This window comes from Anomaloglossus baeobatrachus, chromosome 5 (genome assembly GCF_048569485.1).
Source record: "Anomaloglossus baeobatrachus isolate aAnoBae1 chromosome 5, aAnoBae1.hap1, whole genome shotgun sequence".
Lineage (NCBI taxonomy): Eukaryota > Metazoa > Chordata > Amphibia > Anura > Aromobatidae > Anomaloglossus > Anomaloglossus baeobatrachus.
In genome coordinates this window covers 592,212,956-592,234,852 of record NC_134357.1, presented here as the reverse complement: position 1 = coordinate 592,234,852, position 21,897 = coordinate 592,212,956, and the positions used below count along the sequence as shown (strand labels likewise).

The 21,897-nt window shown below is 51.7% G+C and overlaps 1 protein-coding gene across 1 annotated transcript in view; it reads right to left on the bottom strand.

The window, feature by feature from the left end:
* Positions 1-203: 203 nt before the first annotated feature.
* LOC142313177 (C-Jun-amino-terminal kinase-interacting protein 4-like) overlaps positions 204-21,897 on the bottom strand; it is a 55,176-nt gene continuing 33,482 nt past the window's right edge. The window contains exons 2-5 of the mRNA XM_075352161.1: positions 8,118-8,238; positions 6,974-7,044; positions 6,388-6,482; positions 204-336 (exon numbers count right to left, since the gene is read on the bottom strand). Coding sequence (XP_075208276.1) covers positions 204-336; positions 6,388-6,482; positions 6,974-7,044; positions 8,118-8,238 — 420 coding nt within the window. The remainder of the gene's footprint in view (positions 337-6,387; positions 6,483-6,973; positions 7,045-8,117; positions 8,239-21,897) is intronic.

Genomic DNA, 21,897 nt, shown 5'->3' with positions numbered 1-21,897 from the left:
ACTAGCCCAGCTCAACGAAAAGTCAGTCACTGACATGGATATGGAAATAGAGCAGCTACAGAAGTATAACAGGATGGCCTCTCAGCGGATATGCTAACCAAGTCTGAGATTGAAGAGGAATCAGGGAAATGAGAAAAAGAAGTATATGATGATAAAACCAAGAAGTTCCAGAGGGACACTGTGGATCGCAATCAAAACAACGTCTACAGATGGCGTAAGAGACAACGTGGCAAATGGAAAAACGTGGCTTCAAGATCCGGATCGGTCACCTCCTGCACATCCAATGAGGACTCAATCAAGACACAGGGTCTGGCAGTGGCACGACCCTTCATTGCACTGATAAAAGGCAGAATAATGGGAGCATACCCTCAAGCTCATAAGAAAAATAATACAAATTGAAGGTGGAGGCTATTGGAAAGGGGGCTTCATTTTGCACCCACTAATAATTTCAATCTTTTCACAGCCATAAAAGACGTCAAATTTGTTTTCAAGGAAATTAATCCTTAAAAAATTACATCATAAAAATAGTGAAGAGCCTGTGACCACATCAGATCCTATTACAGAAGAGGAAACCTTGAGGAATTTGAATGCCGGAGGGAACGACGGAAGGAAAATACCCCAGACATTTATATCCAAAGTCGGCCACATTTCCCCCTTTGTCAACATGCCCAGCGGTGGAGATCTTCACTGAGCTGGTAATCCGGGATCTCAGGAGGATCTGCACCGCACGACGTAGCGATAACCTGAACTACAATCGCTAGACGACCTTGTTATAAAACCCGCCGACAAAGGGGGGAAACGTTGTACTATGGCCCAAAAGAATGTACGAAAGGGAGGCACAAAGACAGCTGAGGGATCGGTCCACATATACCAAACTACATACTAACCCCACTCTGCTGAGCTGGATTTAATTCTGTATGATGCCTTTATACAGGGCATCATACCGAAAAAAAGTGTATGATGGTTTAACTGTAAAATGCCCCAAAACAACGACCATTTACTTTATCCCCAAAATTCATAAAAATGCCATAGAACCCCCAGGTAGATCAATAGTGTCCGGTTTGGAGGGAATTAATGACCCAATATGTAAATTTAGTACTAAACAAACGTTTGCCGACCATAATCCTTTGCGAAACGTACGTCGGGTCCTTTACGCAGAGCGCTTCCACCCTCAGGCTTTGTGTACCGGCGCCCCAGGTATTACCTCTGACCTTTTTTGTTAGCCGCTTACCCGGCGATTACTCTCAGGTTATCTAGGTACAGGGCGCACACCCGGTTATCATCGCTTGCCTACCCACCACTTCCACCTGCAGGCTTTGTGCACCGGCGCCCAAGGTATTACCCCTGACCTCCGGTGATCACTTCTAGGTTACCTGATATAGGGCGTACATTAGGTCACTAATGCCTGTTTACCCACTGTACTACCTCTTTTTACTTGATCACTTTTCTAAATACAATTATATTTATTGTTGTGTCACATGGAAATGTATAATTACATCCTTTTAATACTTAAAACCTTAAAACTCCTTTGTTTCAATATGTAAATTTATAAATTTCTACCTGAAACCTCTGGCAGAGGCTCTTCCATCGTACGTCCGGGATACCATTAAAAACTGACCAGAATCAATGGTATCCATTTGGAGGAGGATATGTACCTCGTGACTGCGGATGTAGAGTCTCTCTATACCTGTAGAGATCGTCAGCAGGGGTTGGAGGCGGTCCGCTTCTTTCTCGTGAACAGCAACTGGGATGGAACCACATGTGAGTTGGACCTTGGGCCGCTTGAGTTCATCCTTACGCATAATTATTTTTCATTTAAAGAACAATTTTATCCACAGCGGAGGGTACCGCAATGGGGGCGGCCTGCGCGCCTTCGTTTGCAAACCTTTTTCTGAGGGGGCGAGGACGCGCAGGCTGCGGACCATATACCCCTCTGGCTTAGATACATTGATGATATTTTGTTTATTTGGCAAGGCAATGAGGATGGACTTAGGCAGTTCATGGACCACGGTAAACTGATGTATCTATGTGATGCCTGAGGTCGGTGCGAGTTTGTAGACATCAAGCATGTATAGGTTTACTTGTATCTAAGGGGTTAAAAAAAAATTCACAAGTTTGTCCAATAAAAGTGGCGCACGTTTTGCGCCATTTTCCGAAACCCGTAGCGTTCTTATTTTTTGGGCTCTATGGCTCATTGACGGCTTATTTTTTGCGTCTCGAGCTGACGTTTCTAATGGTACCATTTTTGCGCAAATGCTACGTTTTGATCGCCTGTTATTGCATTTTGCGTAAAACTTGCGGCGACCAAAAAAAAACGTAATTTTGGCGTTTGGAATTTTTTTTCCACTACGCCGTTTACCAATCAGATTAATTGATTTTATATTTTGATAGATCGGGCATTTCCGAACGCGGCGATACCAAATATGTGTATATTTATTTTTTTTTTTAACCCTTTAATTTTCAATGGGGGGAAAGGGGGGTGATTTGAACTTTTAGGTTTTTTGTTTTTTTTTTATTTTTTTAAAGCTTTCTTTTTATTTTACTAGTCCCCCTAGGGGGCTATAGCGATCAGCAATCTGATCGCTATTATCTATCTGCTGATCACAGCTACGCAGCTGTAAACAGCAGATACAGTCACTTTCTGTTTCTCTCTGCTCGCGGCCGAGGGAAAACGAAAGTGAAACTTCATAGCTGCAGGCGTCATCACATGACCCTGTGCTACGATGGCAACCACCGACAGTCACGTGATCACGCACGTGACTTCCGGTGGGGGCGGCGGTAAGTAAATGCTACTCACAGAAGAGTGATCTTATTCACTGTATGACATTCGTTATTGATAAATCAGATTGTGGTGATTGGAATTCTCATATAACCACCGTGTAATTAACAAAACGTGGCCGTTCAAGCTGCAGTCGCGGGTTTCAGCAGACCAGCTATCCTCATATAGGAAAGGATATGCTACTCAAACACTGCGCACACCATGTGATAAACGCACATCCAGGTTTCAGCTTATGGCTGTCAACAGGACCCAGCGCAGTACAGACTGTATGCACGGCCATTGTCTAACATTATTACCCTTGTATTGAAGGAATCGCATGAAATTATAACATTTACTATCTGAAATTTATTTAATAATTTTAATCCCGCGCGATCCTCCCACGCATTCTTGTGTGTTATCATCTTGTAACACTGCAGTTTCAATAAGTTGTGTAGATTTCCTGCAAAGCTTCACTTTTTTGCACTTAATCATAATAATAAAAAATTTAATATAAAAATGTGGCATTACTCCTAGTCTCTTTGTTTAAATAAGCATCCACAGCCCCCGCAACCCACAGCCCCCGCAACCCACAGCCCCCGCAACCCACAGCCCCCGCAACCCACAGCCCCCGCAACCCACAGCCCCCGCAACCCACAGCCCCCGCAACCCACAGCATCGACAATCTACAGCACCGCAACCCACATCATCCACAGCATCGCAACCCACAGCATGACCCACATCATCCACAGCATCGCAACCCACAGCATCGCAACGTGGGGTGGGGGCGGGCCTCTAGAGCCGCCGTCTCTCCGGGCCCCACCCATCTCTCTGGGCCCGCCCCCCACGCTCTCTCTCTTGGGTTCCGTCTCCCTCGCACCGTCACTCGGGGACAGCCCCCGCTCCGTCTCTTGGTGCCCACCGGTTGAGACGGCGGCTCAGCGACTACACAAGAGCTTCCAGCAGCGGATTTTGATGATTTGCCCAAGTGTATTCAGTGGCAGAACCTTCCTCAGACGACCAGTAATAACCTCACCAGTATAAGAAATTCTGTATAAAATACTTTTCCAGACTTCTGCCGTCTCGGGATTGTTCACCCCTCTTATAACAGCGCATTTGTTTCCAGCATCAATGGCATCATTAGTTATATCAGGCAGACAACACATTAAATACCTGGACCGGCTGCGCTACACCTCCCGACACCCGGCCAGTACCGGAACCTCACCCAGTCCTTTATATGGGCCCACACAGAAATATTCCACTAGAGAGGTTCAATGGTGTTCTATACTCAGTATAATCCGCCTTCAATGGATGTCGTTAACGCATTAAACAGTCCCGCACAGGGACTAAAGTAAAAAAAAGTATGTGTATATATATATATATATATATATATATATATATATATATATATATATACATACATATATATATATATATATATATATATATATATATATATATAAAAAATTTTATGCTGCTCCATCAGCGGTGGCAAAGACAGCCAAGTACTGCTATGGCAGTGACTGGCCAAGAAATCATTGCAAAAAAATATAAATATAAAAATATATTATATATATATATATATATATATATATATATATATATATATATATATATATATATATATATATATATATATATATATATATATATATATATATAGTCAGACTCTCTTCCAGGCCTGCTAATTAAGGTGCATGAATATTCACTGCTTTCTCTGCCCCACTCTCTGTGCCAGTGTCTGTGATTGGTTGCAGACTGCTATACACACCCCCACCTGTGGCTGATTGGTTGCAAGGGGTTTCGATCCCAGATGGAAGTCCATTACCAGTCTAGGCACGTTGGCGCTGGATAGGGAATCAAACTGGATTATATCGTGCAGCAGCAGCGCCGAGGATCCCAGGATTCGGCTGGAAGAAACCCAGGTTGGGACGGTTTGGTTACCTGGCTATGGACCTTGCTGTGCTCGTGAAGCTTCCTACGCTTGTCACTATCCTATTCTTGGTGGTGCTGCTGGTTTGGGGCATGTGGCCCTGGAAGTTCTGAAGGCCCGAATATTCTACTCCCTGGTGAGCCGGAGGCAGGTTGAGTCTGTGGTTTGCATGGTTTTGTGTTATATGCCTTTGACTGTTGGGGTTGCTGCCCAAAATTGTCGCAGGCTGGTGTCACACTTGAGACTGACTCGCGCGAGAATTTAGTGGCATCACCCAGCACGGCGTGCCGCTCTCAGGGCAGGAGCAAGAAATACCTGCACGCTCCCGATTGGCGTGCCGGGCGATGCGACTCAACTCTCACAAGTGTGAGACTGGATTCTCGGATTGTGGGACTGACCTGGCTGCCTCTGCCCTCTACACTGTACCCTGGGCTCAGCCCTGTCCAAACTGTGCCCGGGCCCTTCCCCCCTCCTCCCCATCCACGCGCTGTCCACGGGGCCCGGCCCCCTCCTCCCCCATCCACGCGCTGTCCGCGGGGCCCAACCCCCTCCCCATCTGCGCTGTCCACGGGGCCTAACCCCCTCCTTCCCATCTGCGCTGTCTACGGGGCCCGGCCCCCTCTTCTCCCCATCTACGCTGTCCACGGGGCTCTGTACATGGGGCCTGACCTCCTCGGCCTCTATGTGGCCTCTCTCAGGAGGTTTGATGGTGCAGACGACTCCCTGGAGCCCTGGACACCCAACATTCTCCCATAACAAACAATGGGGAATAATGATAGTGGGAATCCACTCACTGCAATCAGGGACACACATGTTAACATGAAGCTTCGGCCTCCTCCTTCCCGGAGACTCCATGGTGGTAGAGCAATCAGACGCAGTGTACAGACCACCGATAGAAAGCTGCCCTTAGTAACAAGCCTTCCCATGATGGCGGCGAGGGGCAGTCCCCTGTACAGCAGCACATCAAGGAAGTAACAATGGCTGAGGGGGGAACACACGGCGTCAAGTGCTTCTGGTCATTTCCGGAAACACCTGCCGTAATGTCAGGTGCCAGTGACCGACCCTGCGAGTACACAGCGCCTGCACCATCACAAGATGTCTGCCCTCCACAGAGAAACACCGACTGACAGGAAGGACACGGCGCACACAGGCAGCACGCACACTGCTGAGGTAAAAGGAAAGCTGAACTCTGATTGGATGAAAAAAAAAATGAGCTGCGCTCCAATTGGTTGCTCTGGATGTAACCTGAGTTCTTGCTGGCTAAATGAAAGCCGAGCCCCGATTGGGTAAAATCAAAGCAGAGTTCTGTTTGGTTGCTTAGATAAAATGAAAGCTGAGCCCTGATTGGTTACAGTATAGTCCGCTTTGCGGCTGACTGTTGTGATGAGTGGCCCCGTGTCGCACTGTACAGACCACACAGGGGCCCGGCGCTGGCGTTTGTGGCCCTCGCTGCATATAACTGACAGATTGCGGCCCCGCTCAGCTCCGTACATATGGAGACGCATAAATCCCCCCGTGGCCCTTCCCTCGGGCCCCGGTGACCGGCCGTGGTTGCGCTGTTGCGGGATTTCTGCACTTTTCGTCTCTCCGCCCCAATGAATTCCGATCATTCATCCGGCTTTACAGCATCAGCCGCGGCATTGTTCAGGGATTTCCATACAATGGGGCCATTGTGCGGCGGCCGCCCCTCCTCCAGTACCTGATCTTACTGTGCATGGTAGAGTCCAGCTGCTCGGCCCCTATCAGCTGCTGCAGTTTGGTCCGCTCAAGGTGCTCCATGTAATTGTGGATAATCTGCGGAAAACGGGAAAAAGTAAAAAAAAAACGTCACCGGGATCTATAGGGGACAGTAAATTCACCAAAACGTCACCAGGATCTATAGGGGACAGGGAAATTCACCAAAACGTCACCGGGATCTATAGGGGACGGGGAAATTCACCAAAGCGTCACCGGGATCTATAGGGGACGGGGAAATCACCAAAACGTCACCAGGATCTATAGGGGACAGGGAAATTCACCAAAACGTCACCGGGATCTATAGGGGACAGTAAATTCACCAAACCGTCACCGGGATCTATAAGGGACGGGGAAAATCACCAAAATATCACCGGGATCTATAAGGGACGGGAAATTCACCAAAGAAAAGATTCCGATCCAACACAATGCTTTATATAATGGCCCAGTGGTGCCCCCAAACCCTGACGGCTCCAGACCTAGGACAGAAGGCTCCTATGGGGGGGCACGGGGGCCGCACAGACTTTGGAGGGGCCATGTTGCTGCCGTACCTCTGAATGGCGCTGGTGCAGGGCGTTGTACTCCTTCTTCAGTTCTGCTTCTCTCTCCTCCAAGCGACTGACTGAGAATAGAAAATCCAGATCATATCACAAAATCCGAGAGCCAAGTAACGTCAGTATGGGGAGAATGGAAGCGAGACCCCCGATATGCACCCACCCCACGTAGATACATCCTGGGGCCCACGTACGTGTATATATACAGATCAGCCATAAGAGTAGTACCACGACCGGTGAACAGGAAGACACTGATTATGTGGCAGCAATCAGTCCCGCCGGGCCTTGTGGAGGAATAGGTGTGTGTGTGGGGGATGGGGGGGACTCAATCCTTGTGGGCCTTGTGGAGGAATAGGTGTGGGGGGGGGGGGGTGGACTCAAGCCTTGTGGTGGGCCTTGTGGAGGAATAGGTGTGTGGGGGGGGGGGGGGACTCAATCCTTGTGGTGGGCCTTGTGGAGGAATAGGTGTGTGTGGGGGGGGGGGGACTCAATCCTTGTGGTGGGCCTTGTGGACGAATAGGTGTGTGGGGGGACTCAATCCTTGTGGTGGGCCTTGTGGAGGAATAGGTGTGTGGGGGGGGGGGGACTCAATCCTTGTGGTGGGCCTTGTGGAGGAATAGGTGTGTGTGGGGGGGGGGGGCTCAAGCCTTGTGGTGGGCCTTGTGGAGGAATAGGTGTGTGTGTGTGGGGGGGGGTGGGGACTCAATCCTTGTGGTGGGCCTTGTGGAGGAATAGGTGTGTGGGGGGGGGGGGGGACTCAATCCTTGTGGTGGGCCTTGTGGAGGAATAGGTGTGTGGGGGGACTCAATCCTTGTGGTGGGCCTTGTGGAGGAATAGGTGTGTGTGGGGGGGGGGGACTCAATCCTTGTGGTGGGCCTTGTGGAGGAATAGGTGTGTGTGGGGGGGGGGGACTCAATCCTTGTGGTGGGCCTTGTGGAGGAATAGGTGTGTGTGGGGGGACTCAATCCTTGTGGTGGGCCTTGTGGAGGAATAGGTGTGTGTGGGGGGGGGGGACTCAAGCCTTGTGGCGGGCCTTGCGGGGGAATGGAGGTGTAGGGGGTGGGTGGGCGGTTAGACTCGGGCCTCGCGGGGAGTTGTTCCCGGCACGGACACCTGTGGAGGACTGTGGGTCCGCACTTACTCTGGTCCGCATAGTTCTTGGCCTTCAGCTCCAGCTGCCGGGTTTGGGACTCCAGCGCCTCCACCCGCAGCTGCAGATCCTTCTTGTCCTGCTCCTGTAAATCCTCAAACTCAATGAATTTCTGCAGAAAAACAAAAGAAAACTCATTCAAGTAAAACAACAAATTATTAACCCCTTCACTCTTACATTTACAGCCCTGTGGGTGTGACGGGGTTAACTGTGGAGCGCGGCAGTGTCATATCCTGATTGCCCACAAGGGGGCGCAGCGCTCCTGACCGGACACAGCCATTGCCTGCTGGTTAACCCCTTCCCCACCGTCCCGTGTGCAGGGGAGGGGGTGACGGCCATATTGGAAGCGCGTGCGTTCGCTCTATAGCATCACAAGACGCAGCCCTCCTGACGGTCACACGACGACCGCTCATCTGACGAGACAATATCCGCCGACATTGCACAAGTTGTGGGTTACGTTAATTTTGGTAAAATGAGCCATAACGCAGCAGAAGTCAGATTTCAGCTCTGGATGTGATTGCATTAATAATGTATATTATTCGTGTGCCGACCCCCAGAGGGGCCGCGGGGTCACTGCTGACAATGACCCTGCGCTGACTCCGGCACGGGGCTCTAGAAAGTCCCAGAGCAGCAATCCCCGCGCCCGTCATCCCCACCCATTGTGATAGAAACTGACAGAGCGAAAACCCCCGGCCGGCACCCCCTGTACCCGCTCCGCTGCGCCCCCCGCCTCTTCTCAGCAGCAAATTAGACTAGTCCCTGTCACCAGCGCCAACTAATACCACACAATGTCCTGGCACCGGCGCCGAGCGAACGGGGCGCAACGAGAACCCGACGAGCAGCTCCACGACCGCAGGTAACAAGGTGAGCGGAGGGCGAGGGGGGCGTAATATGTGCACAGGTGAGCGGAGGGCGAGGGGGGCGTAATATGTGCACAGGTGAGCGGAGGGCGAGGGGGGCGTAATATGTGCACAGGTGAGCGGAGGGCGAGGGGGGCGTAATATGTCCACAGGTGAGCGGAGGGCGAGGGGGGCGTAATATGTGCACAGGTGAGCGGAGGGCGAGGGGGGCGTAATATGTGCACAGGTGAGCGGAGGGCGAGGGGGGCGTAATATGTCCACAGGTGAGCGGAGGGCGAGGGGGGCGTAATATGTGCACAGGTGAGCGGAGGGCGAGGGGGGCGTAATATGTGCACAGGTGAGCGGAGGGCGAGGGGGGCGTAATATGTGCACAGGTGAGCGGAGGGCGAGGGGGGCGTAATATGTGCACAGGTGAGCGGAGGGCGAGGGGGGCGTAATATGTGCACAGGTGAGCGGAGCGCGAGGGGGGCGTAATATGTGCACAGGTGAGCGGAGCGCGTAATATGTGCACAGGTGAGCGGAGCGCGTAATATGTGCACAGGTGAGCGGAGGGCGAGGGGGGCGTAATATGTGCACAGGTGAGCGGAGGGCGAGGGGGGCGTAATATGTGCACAGGTGAGCGGAGGGCGAGGGGGGCGTAATATGTGCACAGGTGAGCGGAGGGCGAGGGGGGCGTAATATGTGCACAGGTGAGCGGAGGGCGAGGGGGGCGTAATATGTGCACAGGTGAGCGGAGGGCGAGGGGGCGTAATATGTGCACAGGTGAGCGGAGGGCGAGGGGGGCGTAATATGTGCACAGGTGAGCGGAGCGCGAGGGGGCGTAATATGTGCACAGGTGAGCGGAGCGCGTAATATGTGCACAGGTGAGCGGAGGGCGAGGGGGGCGTAATATGTGCACAGGTGAGCGGAGGGCGAGGGGGGCGTAATATGTGCACAGGTGAGCGGAGGGCGAGGAGGACGTAATAGGTGCACAGGTGAGCGGAGGGCGAGGGGGGCATAATATGTGCACAGGTGAGCGGAGGGCGAGGGGGGCGTAATATGTGCACAGGTGAGCGGAGGGTGAGGAGGGCGTAATATGTGCACAGGTGAGCGGAGGGCGAGGGGGGCGTAATATGTGCACAGGTGAGCGGAGGGCGAGGGGGGCGTAATATGTGCACAGGTGAGCGGAGGGCGAGGGGGCGTAATATGTGCACAGGTGAGCGGAGGGCGAGGGGGGCGTAATATGTGCACAGGTGAGCGGAGGGCGAGGGGGGGCGTAATATGTGCACAGGTGAGCGGAGGGCGAGGGGGACGTAATATGTGCACAGGTGAGCGGAGGGCGAGGGGGACGTAATAGGTGCACAGGTGAGCGGAGGGCGAGGGGGACGTAATAGGTGCACAGGTGAGCGGAGGGCGACGTAATAGGTGCACAGGTGAGCGGAGAGCGAGGGGGGCGTAATATGTGCACAGGTGAGCGGAGGGGGGCGTAATATGTGCACAGGTGAGCGGAGGGGGGCGTAATATGTGCACAGGTGAGCGGAGGGCGAGGGGGGCATAATACGTGCACAGGTGAGCGGAGGGCGAGGGGGGCGTAATATGTGCACAGGTGAGCGGAGGGCGAGGGGGGCGTAATATGTGCACAGGTGAGCGGAGGGCGAGGGGGGCGTAATATGTGCACAGGTGAGCGGAGGGGGGCGTAATATGTGCACAGGTGAGCGGAGGGCGAGGGGGCGTAATATGTGCACAGGTGAGCGGAGGGCGAGGAGGGCGTAATATGTGCACAGGTGAGCGGAGGGCGAGGGGGGCGTAATATGTGCACAGGTGAGCGGAGGGCGAGGGGGCGTAATATGTGCACAGGTGAGCGGAGGGCGAGGGGGACGTAATATGTGCACAGGTGAGCGGAGGGCGAGGGGGGCGTAATATGTGCACAGGTGAGCGGAGGGCGAGGGGGACGTAATATGTGCACAGGTGAGCGAAGGGCGAGGGGGGCGTAATATGTGCACAGGTGAGCGGAGGGCGAGGGGGGCGTAATATGTGCACAGGTGAGCGGAGGGCGAGGGGGGCGTAATATGTGCACAGGTGAGCGGAGGGCGAGGGGGGCGTAATATGTGCACAGGTGAGCGGAGGGCGAGGGGGGCGTAATATGTGCACAGGTGAGCGGAGGGCGAGGGGGGCGTAATATGTGCACAGGTGAGCGGAGGGCGAGGGGGGCGTAATATGTGCACAGGTGAGCGGAGGGCGAGGGGGGCGTTATATATGCACAGGTGAGCGGAGGGCGAGGGGGGCGTAATATGTGCACAGGTGAGCGGAGGGCGAGGGGGGCGTAATATGTGCACAGGTGAGCGGAGGGCGAGGGGGGCGTAATATGTGCACAGGTGAGCGGAGGGCGAGGGGGGCGTAATATGTGCACAGGTGAGCGGAGGGCGAGGGGGGCGTAATATGTGCACAGGTGAGCGGAGGGCAAAAGGGGCGTAATATGTGCACAGGTGAGCGGAGGGTGAGGGGGGCGTAATATGTGCACAGGTGAGCGGAGGGCGAGGGGGGCGTAATATGTGCACAGGTGAGCGGAGGGCGAGGGGGTCGTAATATGTGCACAGGTGAGCGGAGGGCGAGGGGGGCGTAATATGTGCACAGGTGAGCGGAGGGCGAGGGGGGCGTAATATGTGCACAGGTGAGCGGAGGGCGAGGGGGGCGTAATATGTGCACAGGTGAGCGGAGGGCAAAAGGGGCGTAATATGTGCACAGGTGAGCGGAGGGCGAGGGGGGCGTAATATGTGCACAGGTGAGCGGAGGGCGAGGGGGGCGTAATATGTGCACAGGTGAGCGGAAGGTGAGGGGGGCGTAATATGTGCACAGGTGAGCGGAGGGCGAGGGGGGCGTAATATGTGCACAGGTGAGCGGAGGGCGAGGGGGGCGTAATATGTGCACAGGTGAGCGGAGGGCGAGGGGGGCGTAATATGTGCACAGGTGAGCGGAGGGCGAGGGGGCGTAATATGTGCACAGGTGAGCGGAGGGCGAGGGGGGCGTAATATGTGCACAGGTGAGCGGAGGGCGAGGGGGGCGTAATATATGCACAGGTGAGCGCATCTGCACCTGCACACTGCGCGGGGAAAAAGGGGAAAGAGTCTGCTGCAGTCAGCCGCCTCTGCACCTCCACACTGCGCGGGAGAAGGCACTGCCGGTCTTCCTGCCTTTTGGCTCCCCTCCACGGGTCCCGCCAGGATCCCTTCCATCCACTCCCAGGGGCCTTTATTTTTCTCCAGGCTCCTTCCACCCCCCAGGCTTTTATTCAGCCCTCCCCTCTGTCCCCCCAAGGCTCCCTTCTGCCCTCCCCTCTGTCCCCCCAAAGCTCCCTTCTGCCCTCCCCTCTGTCCCCCCAAGGCTCCCTTCTGCCCTCCCCTCTGTCCCCCCAAGGCTCCCTTCTGCCCTCCCCTCTGTCCCCCCAAGGCTCCCTTCTGCCCTCCCCTCTGTCCCCCCAAGGCTCCCTTCTGCCCTCCCCTCTGTCCCCCCAAGGCTCCCTTCTGCCCTCCCCTCTGTCCCCCCAAGGCTCCCTTCTGCCCTCCCCTCTGTCCCCCCAAGGCTCCCTTCTGCCCTCCCCTGTCCCCCCCCCAAGGCTCCCTTCTGCCCTCCCCTCTGTCCCCCCAAGGCTCCCTTCTGCCCTTGCCTCTGTCCCCCCCAGGCTCCCCTCCGTTCTCATCTCCCCTCCTATGGGGGAGGATTACTTGGAAGACCCCCATACACATTACTTGCAGGTTTTCCCCTGTAGCTTTCCTGGCACAGTGAGTAAGAGCGCCGGGGCCGACATCCTGTGACTTGGGATTTCCTGGACTGTGGATGTGACGGAGGCGTCCTGTACAGTGACACAAACACTTGAGAGTGACGGCAGCAGGAAGGGGCACACCGGGGGGCCGCACCCTCCCAGCACAGCCGCCACTGACCGTGCTCCGTCACACACAGGGTGTGCAGACTTTTGCACACATTGATTCATCCCCAAAAAACGACTGCCAGTTGTGTTAGCAGATTTAGGTTTGTGTCTTTTCTGCTGCGTGGAGCCGTCCTGTGCACAGGTGAAGATGAGCCCGAGGGGCCAGAGGCGGAGGCCAGGGGGGCCAGGCGCGGAGGCCAGAGGGGGAGGCCAGAGGGGGAGGCCAGAGGGGGAGGCCAGAAGGGGAGGCCAGAGGGGACAGGCGCGGAGGCCAGAGGGGACAGGCGCGGAGGCCAGAGGGGGAGGCCAGAGGGGACAGGCGCGGAGGCCAGAGGGGACAGAGGCGGAGGCCAGAGAGGCCAGAGGGGGAGGCCAGAGGGGACAGGCGCGGAGGCCAGAGGGGACAGGCGCGGAGGCCAGAGGGGACAGAGGCGGAGGCCAGAGGGGACAGAGGCGGAGGCCAGAGGGGACAGAGGCGGAGGCCAGAGGGGACAGAGGCGGAGGCCAGAGGGGACAGAGGCGGAGGCCAGAGGGGACAGAGGCGGAGGCCAGAGGGGACAGAGGCGGAGGCCAGAGGGGACAGAGGCGGAGGCCAGAGGGGACAGAGGCGGAGGCCAGAGGGGACAGAGGCGGAGGCCAGAGGGGACAGAGGCGGAGGCCAGAGGGGACAGAGGCGGAGGCCAGAAGGGACAGAGGCGGAGACAGAAGGGAAAAAACATGGAGACAGGGTACAGAAGGGTCGGGCATGTCGGGTGTCAGCAGGCCCTATCTAAGGATGTCACAGCGTACCCCTCCTACCCCCACTGAGACAGGACCACCTACAGGGTAGAGTCCCCTGATAAGTGGAGCCCCCTGCAGGTGACTCCGAAAATATCGAGTCCCATCCACTGCACAACAGTGACCGAGCAAGGACGGCAGCGGCAGACATCAGAGAACAAAGGTGACAAACGGGGAGCAAACGGCCGAAGCCTGCAGGAGACAGATCTCCAAAAACTGGGGCTCACCCCGACATTCGCAACGCAGCGCTGACCCCCGACAAACGCAACGCAGCGCTGCCCCCCCGACAAACGCAACGCAGCGCTGACCCCCGACAAACGTAACGCAGCGCTGCCCCCCCGACAAACGCAACGCAGCGCTGCCCCCCCCCGACGCAACGCAGCGCTGCCCCCCCCCCGACGCAACGCAGCGCTGCCCCCCCCGACGCAACGCAGCGCTGCCCCCCCGACGCAACGCAGCGCTGCCCCTCCCCGACCCAACAGTGCTGCCCCCCCGACGCAACGCAGCGCTGCCCCCCCCCCCCCGACGCAACGCAGCGCTGCCCCCCCCCCGACGCAACGCAGCGCTGCCCCCCCCCCCCCCCGACGCAATGCAACGCAGCGCTGCTTTGCGTCTGTTGGGGGGGCTGTGCTGCGTTGCGTCGGTTGCGTTGCGTTGCTGCCCCCCGACATACGCAAAGCAGCGCTGCCCCCCCCCCCGACAGACGCAAAGCAGCGCTGCCCCCCCCCCCCCCGACAGACGCAAAGCAGCGCTGCCCCCCAGCAGAATAGTGAGTGCAGCTCTGGAGTATAATACAGGAGGTAACTCAGGATCAGTAATATATGTACACAGTGACTGCACCAGCAGAATAGTGAGTGCAGCTCTGGAGTATAATACAGGAGGTAACTCAGGATCAGTAATGTAATGTATGTACACAGTGACTGCTCCAGCAGAATAGTGAGTGCAGCTCTGGAGTATAATACAGGAGGTAACTCAGGATCAGTAATGTAATGTATGTACACAGTGACTGCACCAGCAGAATAGTGAGTGCAGCTCTGGAGTATAATACAGGAGGTAACTCAGGATCAGTAATGTATGTACACAGTGACTGCACCAGCAGAATAGTGAGTGCAGCTCTGGAGTATAATACAGGAGGTAACTCAGGATCAGTAATGTAATGTATGTACACAGTGACTGCACCAGCAGAATAGTGAGTGCAGCTCTGGAGTATAATACAGGAGGTAACTCAGGATCAGTAATGTATGTACACAGTGACTGCACCAGCAGAATAGTGAGTGCAGCTCTGGAGTATAATACAGGAGGTAACTCAGGATCAGTAATGTATGTACACAGTGACTGCACCAGCAGAATAGTGAGCGCAGCTCTGGAGTATAATACAGGAGGTAACTCAGGATCAGTAATGTAATGTATATACACAGTGACTGCACCAGCAGAATAGTGAGTGCAGCTCTGGAGTATAATACAGGAGGTAACTCAGGATCAGTAATGTAATGTATGTACACAGTGACTGCACCAGCAGAATAGTGAGTGCAGCTCTGGAGGATAATACAGGAGGTAACTCAGGATCAGTAATGTAATGTATGTACACAGTGACTGCACCAGCAGAATAGTGAGTGCAGCTCTGGGGTATAATACAGGAGGTAACTCAGGATCAGTAATGTATGTACACAGTGACTGCATCAGTAGAATAGTGAGTGCAGCTCTGGAGTATAATACAGGAGGTAACTCAGGATCAGTAATGTATGTACACAGTGACTGCACCAGCAGAATAGTGAGCGCAGCTCTGGAGTATAATACAGGGGGTAACTCAGGATCAGTAATGTAATGTATGTACACAGTGACTGCCCCAGCAGAATAGTGAGTGCAGCTCTGGGGTATAATACAGGAGGTAACTCAGGATCAGTAATGTAATGTATCTACACAGTGACTGCACCAGCAGAATAGTGAGTGCAGCTCTGGCGTATAATACAGGAGGTAACTCAGGATCAGTAATGTAATGTACACAGTGACTGCACCAGCAGAATAGTGAGTGCAGCTCTGGAGGATAATACAGGAGGTAACTCAGGATCAGTAATGTATGTACACAGTGACTGCACCAGCAAAATAGTGAGTGCAGCTCTGGAGAATAATACCGGAGGTAACTCAGGATCAGTAATGTATGTACACAGTGACTGCACCAGCAGAATAGTGAGTGCAGCTCTGGAGTATAATACAGGAGGTAACTCAGGATCAGTAATGTATGTACACAGTGACTGCACCAGCAGAATAGTGAGTGCAGCTCTGGAGTATAATACAGGAGGTAACTCAGGATCAGTAATGTATGTGCACAGTGACTGCACCAGCAGAATAGTGAGTGCAGCTCTGGAGTATAATACAGGAGGTAACTCAGGATCAGTAATGTATGTACACAGTGACTGCCCCAGCAGAATAGTGAGTGCAGCTCTGGAGTAAAATACAGGAGGTAACTCAGGATCAGTAATGTAATGTATGTACACAGTGACTGCACCAGCAGAATAGTGAGTGCAGCTCTGGAGTATAATACAGGAGGTAACTCAGGATCAGTAATGTATGTACACAGTGACTGCACCAGCAGAATAGTGAGTGCAGCTCTGGAGTATAATCCAGGAGGTAACTCAGGATCAGTAATGTAATGTATGTACACAGTGACTGCACCAGCAGAATAGTGAGTGCAGCTCTGGAGTAAAATACAGGAGGTAACTCAGGATCAGTAATGTAATCTATGTACACAGTGACTGCACCAGCAGAATAGTGAGTGCAGCTCTGGAGTATAATACAGGAGGTAACTCAGGATCAGTAATGTATGTACACAGTGACTGCACCAGCAGAATAGTGAGTGCAGCTCTGGAGTAAAATACAGGAGGTAACTCAGGATCAGTAATGTATGTTCACAGTGACTGCACCAGCAGAATAGTGAGTGCAGCTCTGGAGTATAATACAGGAGGTAACTCAGGATCAGTAATGTATGTACACAGTGACTGCACCAGCAGAATAGTGAGTGCAGCTCTGGAGTATAATACAGGAGGTAACTCAGGATCAGTAATGTAATGTATGTACACAGTGACTGCACCAGCAGAATAGTGAGTGCAGCTCTGGAGTATAATACAGGAGGTAACTCAGGATCAGTAATGTAATGTATGTACACAGTGACTGCACCAGCAAAATAGTGAGTGCAGCTCTGGAGAATAATACAGGAGGTAACTCAGGATCAGTAATGTATGTACACAGTGACTGCCCCAGCAGAATAGTGAGTGCAGCTCTGGAGTAAAATACAGGAGGTAACTCAGGATCAGTAATGTAATGTATGTACACAGTGACTGCACCAGCAGAATAGTGAGTGCAGCTCTGGAGTATAATACAGGAGGTAACTCAGGATCAGTAATGTATGTACACAGTGACTGCACCAGCAGAATAGTGAGTGCAGCTCTGGAGTATAATACAGGAGGTAACTCAGGATCAGTAATGTATGTACACAGTGACTGCACCAGCAGAATAGTGAGCGCAGCTCTGGGGTATAATACAGGAGGTAACTCAGGATCAGTAATGTAATGTATATACACAGTGACTGCACCAGCAGAATAGTGAGTGCAGCTCTGGAGTATAATACAGGAGGTAACTCAGGATCAGTAAGGTAATGTATGTACACAGTGACTGCACCAGCAGAATAGTGAGTGCAGCTCTGGAGTAAAATACAGGAGGTAACTCAGGATCAGTAATGTAATGTATGTACACAATGACTGCACCAGCAGAATAGTGAGTGCAGCTCTGGAGGATAATACAGGAGGTAACTCAGGATCAGTAATGTATGTACACAGTGACTGCACCAGCAGAATAGTGAGTGCAGCTCTGGAGTATAATACAGGAGGTAACTCAGGATCAGTAATGTAATGTATGTACACAGTGACTGCACCAGCAGAATAGTGAGTGCAGCTCTGGAGTATAATACAGGAGGTAACTCAGGATCAGTAATGTATGTACACAGTGACTGCACCAGCAGAATAGTGAGTGCAGCTCTGGAGTATAATACAGGAGGTAACTCAGGATCAGTAATGTATGTACACAGTGACTGCACCAGCAGAATAGTGAGTGCAGCTCTGGAGTAAAATACAGGAGGTAACTCAGGATCAGTAATGTAATGTATGTACACAGTGACTGCACCAGCAGAATAGTGAGTGCAGCTCTGGAGTATAATACAGGAGGTAACTCAGGATCAGTAATGTAATGTATCTACACAGTGACTGCACCAGCAGAATAGTGAGTGCAGCTCTGGAGTATAATACAGGAGGTAACTCAGGATCAGTAATGTAATGTATGTACACAGTGACTGCACCAGCAGAATAGTGAGTGCAGCTCTGGAGTATAATACAGGAGGTAACTCAGGATCAGTAATGTAATGTATGTACACAGTGACTGCACCAGCAGAATAGTGAGTGCAGCTCTGGAGTATAATACAGGAGGTAACTCAGGATCAGTAATGTAATGTATATACACAGTGACTGCACCAGCAGAATAGTGAGTGCAGCTCTGGAGTATAATACAGGAGGTAACTCAGGATCAGTAAGGTAATGTATGTACACAGTGACTGCACCAGCAGAATAGTGAGTGCAGCTCTGGAGTAAAATACAGGAGGTAACTCAGGATCAGTAATGTAATGTATGTACACAATGACTGCACCAGCAGAATAGTGAGTGCAGCTCTGGAGGATAATACAGGAGGTAACTCAGGATCAGTAATGTATGTACACAGTGACTGCACCAGCAGAATAGTGAGTGCAGCTCTGGAGTATAATACAGGAGGTAACTCAGGATCAGTAATGTATGTACACAGTGACTGCACCAGCAGAATAGTGAGTGCAGCTCTGGAGTATAATACAGGAGGTAACTCAGGATCAGTAATGTAATGTATGTACACAGTGACTGCACCAGCAGAATAGTGAGTGCAGCTCTGGAGTAAAATACAGGAGGTAACTCAGGATCAGTAATGTAATGTATGTACACAATGACTGCACCAGCAGAATAGTGAGTGCAGCTCTGGAGGATAATACAGGAGGTAACTCAGGATCAGTAATGTATGTACACAGTGACTGCACCAGCAGAATAGTGAGTGCAGCTCTGGAGTATAATACAGGAGGTAACTCAGGATCAGTAATATATGTACACAGTGACTGCACCAGCAGCATAGTGAGTGCAGCTCTGGAGTATAATACAGGAGGTAATTCAGGATCAGTAATGTATGTATACAGTGACCACCAGCAGAATAGTGAGTGCAGCTCTGGAGTATAATACAGGAGGTAACTCAGGATCAGTAATGTATGTACACAGTGACTGCACCAGCAGAATAGTGAGTGGAGCTCTGGAGTATAATACAGGAGGTAACTCAGGATCAGTAATGTATGTACACAGTGACTGCACCAGCAGAATAGTGAGCGCAGCTCTGGAGTATAATACAGGAGGTAACTCAGGATCAGTAATGTATGTACACAATGACTGCACCAGCAGAATAGTGAGTGCAGCTCTGGAGTATAATACAGGAGGTAACTCAGGATCAGTAATGTATGTACACAGTGACTGCACCAGCAGAATAGTGAGTGCAGCTCAGGAGGATAATACAGGATGTAACTCAGGATCAGTAATGTATGTACACAGTGACTGCACCAGCAGAATAGTGAGTGCAGCTCTGGAGGATAATACAGGAAGTAACTCAGGATCAGTAATGTATGTACACAGTGACTGTACCAGCAGAATAGTGAGTGCAGCTCTGGAGTATAATACAGGAGGTAACCAGGATCAGTAATGTAATGTATGTACACAGTGACTGCACCAGCAGAATAGTGAGTGCAGCTCTGGAGCATAATACAGGAGGTAACTCAGGATCAGTAATGTATGTACACAGTGACTGCACCAGCAGAATAGTGAGTGCAGCTCTGGAGCATAATACAGGAGGTAACTCAGGATCAGTAATGTATGTACACAGTGACTGCACCAGCAGAATAGTGAGTACAGCTCTGGAGGATAATACAGGAGGTAACTCAGGATCAGTAATGTAATGTATGTACACAGTGACTGCAGCAGCAGAATAGTGAGTGCAGCTCTGGAGTATAATACAGGAGGTAACTCAGGATCAGTAATATATGTACACAGTGACTGCACCAGCAGAATAGTGAGTGCAGCTCTGGAGTATAATACAGGAGGTAATTCAGGATCAGTAATGTATGTACACAGTGACTGCACCAGCAGAATAGTAAGTGCAGCTCTGGAGTATAATACAGGAGGTAACTCAGGATCAGTAATGTAATGTATGTACACAGTGACTGCACCAGCAGAATAGTGAGTGCAGCTCTGGAGTATAATACAGGAGGTAACTCAGGATCAGTAATGTAATGTATGTACACAGTGACTGCACCAGCAGAATAGTGAGTGAAGCTCTGGAGTATAATACAGGACGTAACTCAGGATCAGTAATGTAATGTATGTACACAGTGACTGCACCAGCAGAATAGTGAGGGCAGCTCTGGAGTATAATACAGGAGGTAACTCAGGATCAGTAATGTATGTACACAGTGACTGCACCAGCAGCATAGTGAGTGCAGCTCTGGAGTATAATACAGGAGGTAATTCAGGATCAGTAATGTATGTATACAGTGACTGCACCAGCAGAATAGCGAGTGCAGCTCTGGAGGATAATACAGGAGGTAACGCAGGATCAGTAATGTAATGTATGTACACAGTGACTGCACCAGCAGAATAGTGAGTGCAGCTCTGGAGTATAATACAGGAGGTCACTCAGGATCAGTAATGTAATGTATGTACACAGTGACTGCACCAGCAGAATAATGAGTGCAGCTCTGGAGTATAATACAGGAGGTAACTCAGGATCAGTTATGTATGTACACAGTGACTGCACCAGCAGAATAGTGAGCGCAGCTGTGGAGTATAATACAGGAGGTAACTCAGGATCAGTAATGTATGTACACAGTGACTGCACCAGCAGAATAGTGAGTGCAGCTCTGGAGTATAATACAGGAGGTAACTCAGGATCAGTAATGTATGTACACAGTGACTGCACCAGCAGAATAGTGAGTGCAGCTCTGGAGGATAATACAGGAGGTAACTCAGGATCAGTAATGTATGTACACAGTGACTGCACCAGCAGAATAGTGAGTGCAGCTCTGGAGTATAATACAGGAGGTAACTCAGGATCAGTAATGTATGTACACAGTGACTGCACCAGCAGAATAGTGAGTGCAGCTCTGGGGTATAATACAGGAGGTAACTCAGGATCAGTAATGTAATGTATGTACACAGTGACTGCACCAGCAGAATAGTGAGTGCAGCTCTGGAGCATAATACAGGAGGTAACTCAGGATCAGTAATGTATGTACACAGTGACTGCACCAGCAGAATAGTGAGTACAGCTCTGGAGGATAATACAGGAGGTAACTCAGGATCAGTAATGCAATGTATGTACACAGTGACTGCACCAGCAGAATAGTGACTGCAGCTCTGGAGTATAATACAGGAGGTAACTCAGGATCAGTAACGTATGTACACAGTGACTGTACCAGCAGAATAGTGAGTGCAGCTCTGGAGTATAATACAGGAGGTAACCAGGATCAGTAATGTAATGTATGTACACAGTGACTGCACCAGCAGAATAGTGAGTGCAGCTCTGGAGTATAATACAGGAGGTAACTCAGGATCAGTAATGTATGTACACAGTGACTGCACCAGCATAATAGTGAGTGCAGCTCTGGAGTATAATACAGGAGATAATTCAGGATCAGTAATGTAATGTATGTACACAGTGACTGCACCAGCAGAATAGTGAGTGCAGCTCTGGAGTATAATACAGGAGGTAACTCAGTATCAGTAATGTAATGTATGTAGACAGTGACTGCACCAGCAGAATAGTGAGTGCAGCTCTGGAGTATAATACAGGAGGTAACTCAGGATCAGTATTGTAATGTATGTACACAGTGACTGCACCAGCAGAATAGTGAGTGCAGCTCTGGAGGATAATACAGGAGGTGACTCAGGATCAGTAATGTATGTACACAGTGACTGCACCAGCAGAATAGTGAGTGCAGCTCTGGAGTATAATACAGGAGGTAACTCAGGATCAGTAATGTATGTACACAATGACTGCACCAGCAGAATAGCGAGTGCAGCTCTGGAGGATAATACAGGAGGTAACTCAGGATCAGTAATGTAAT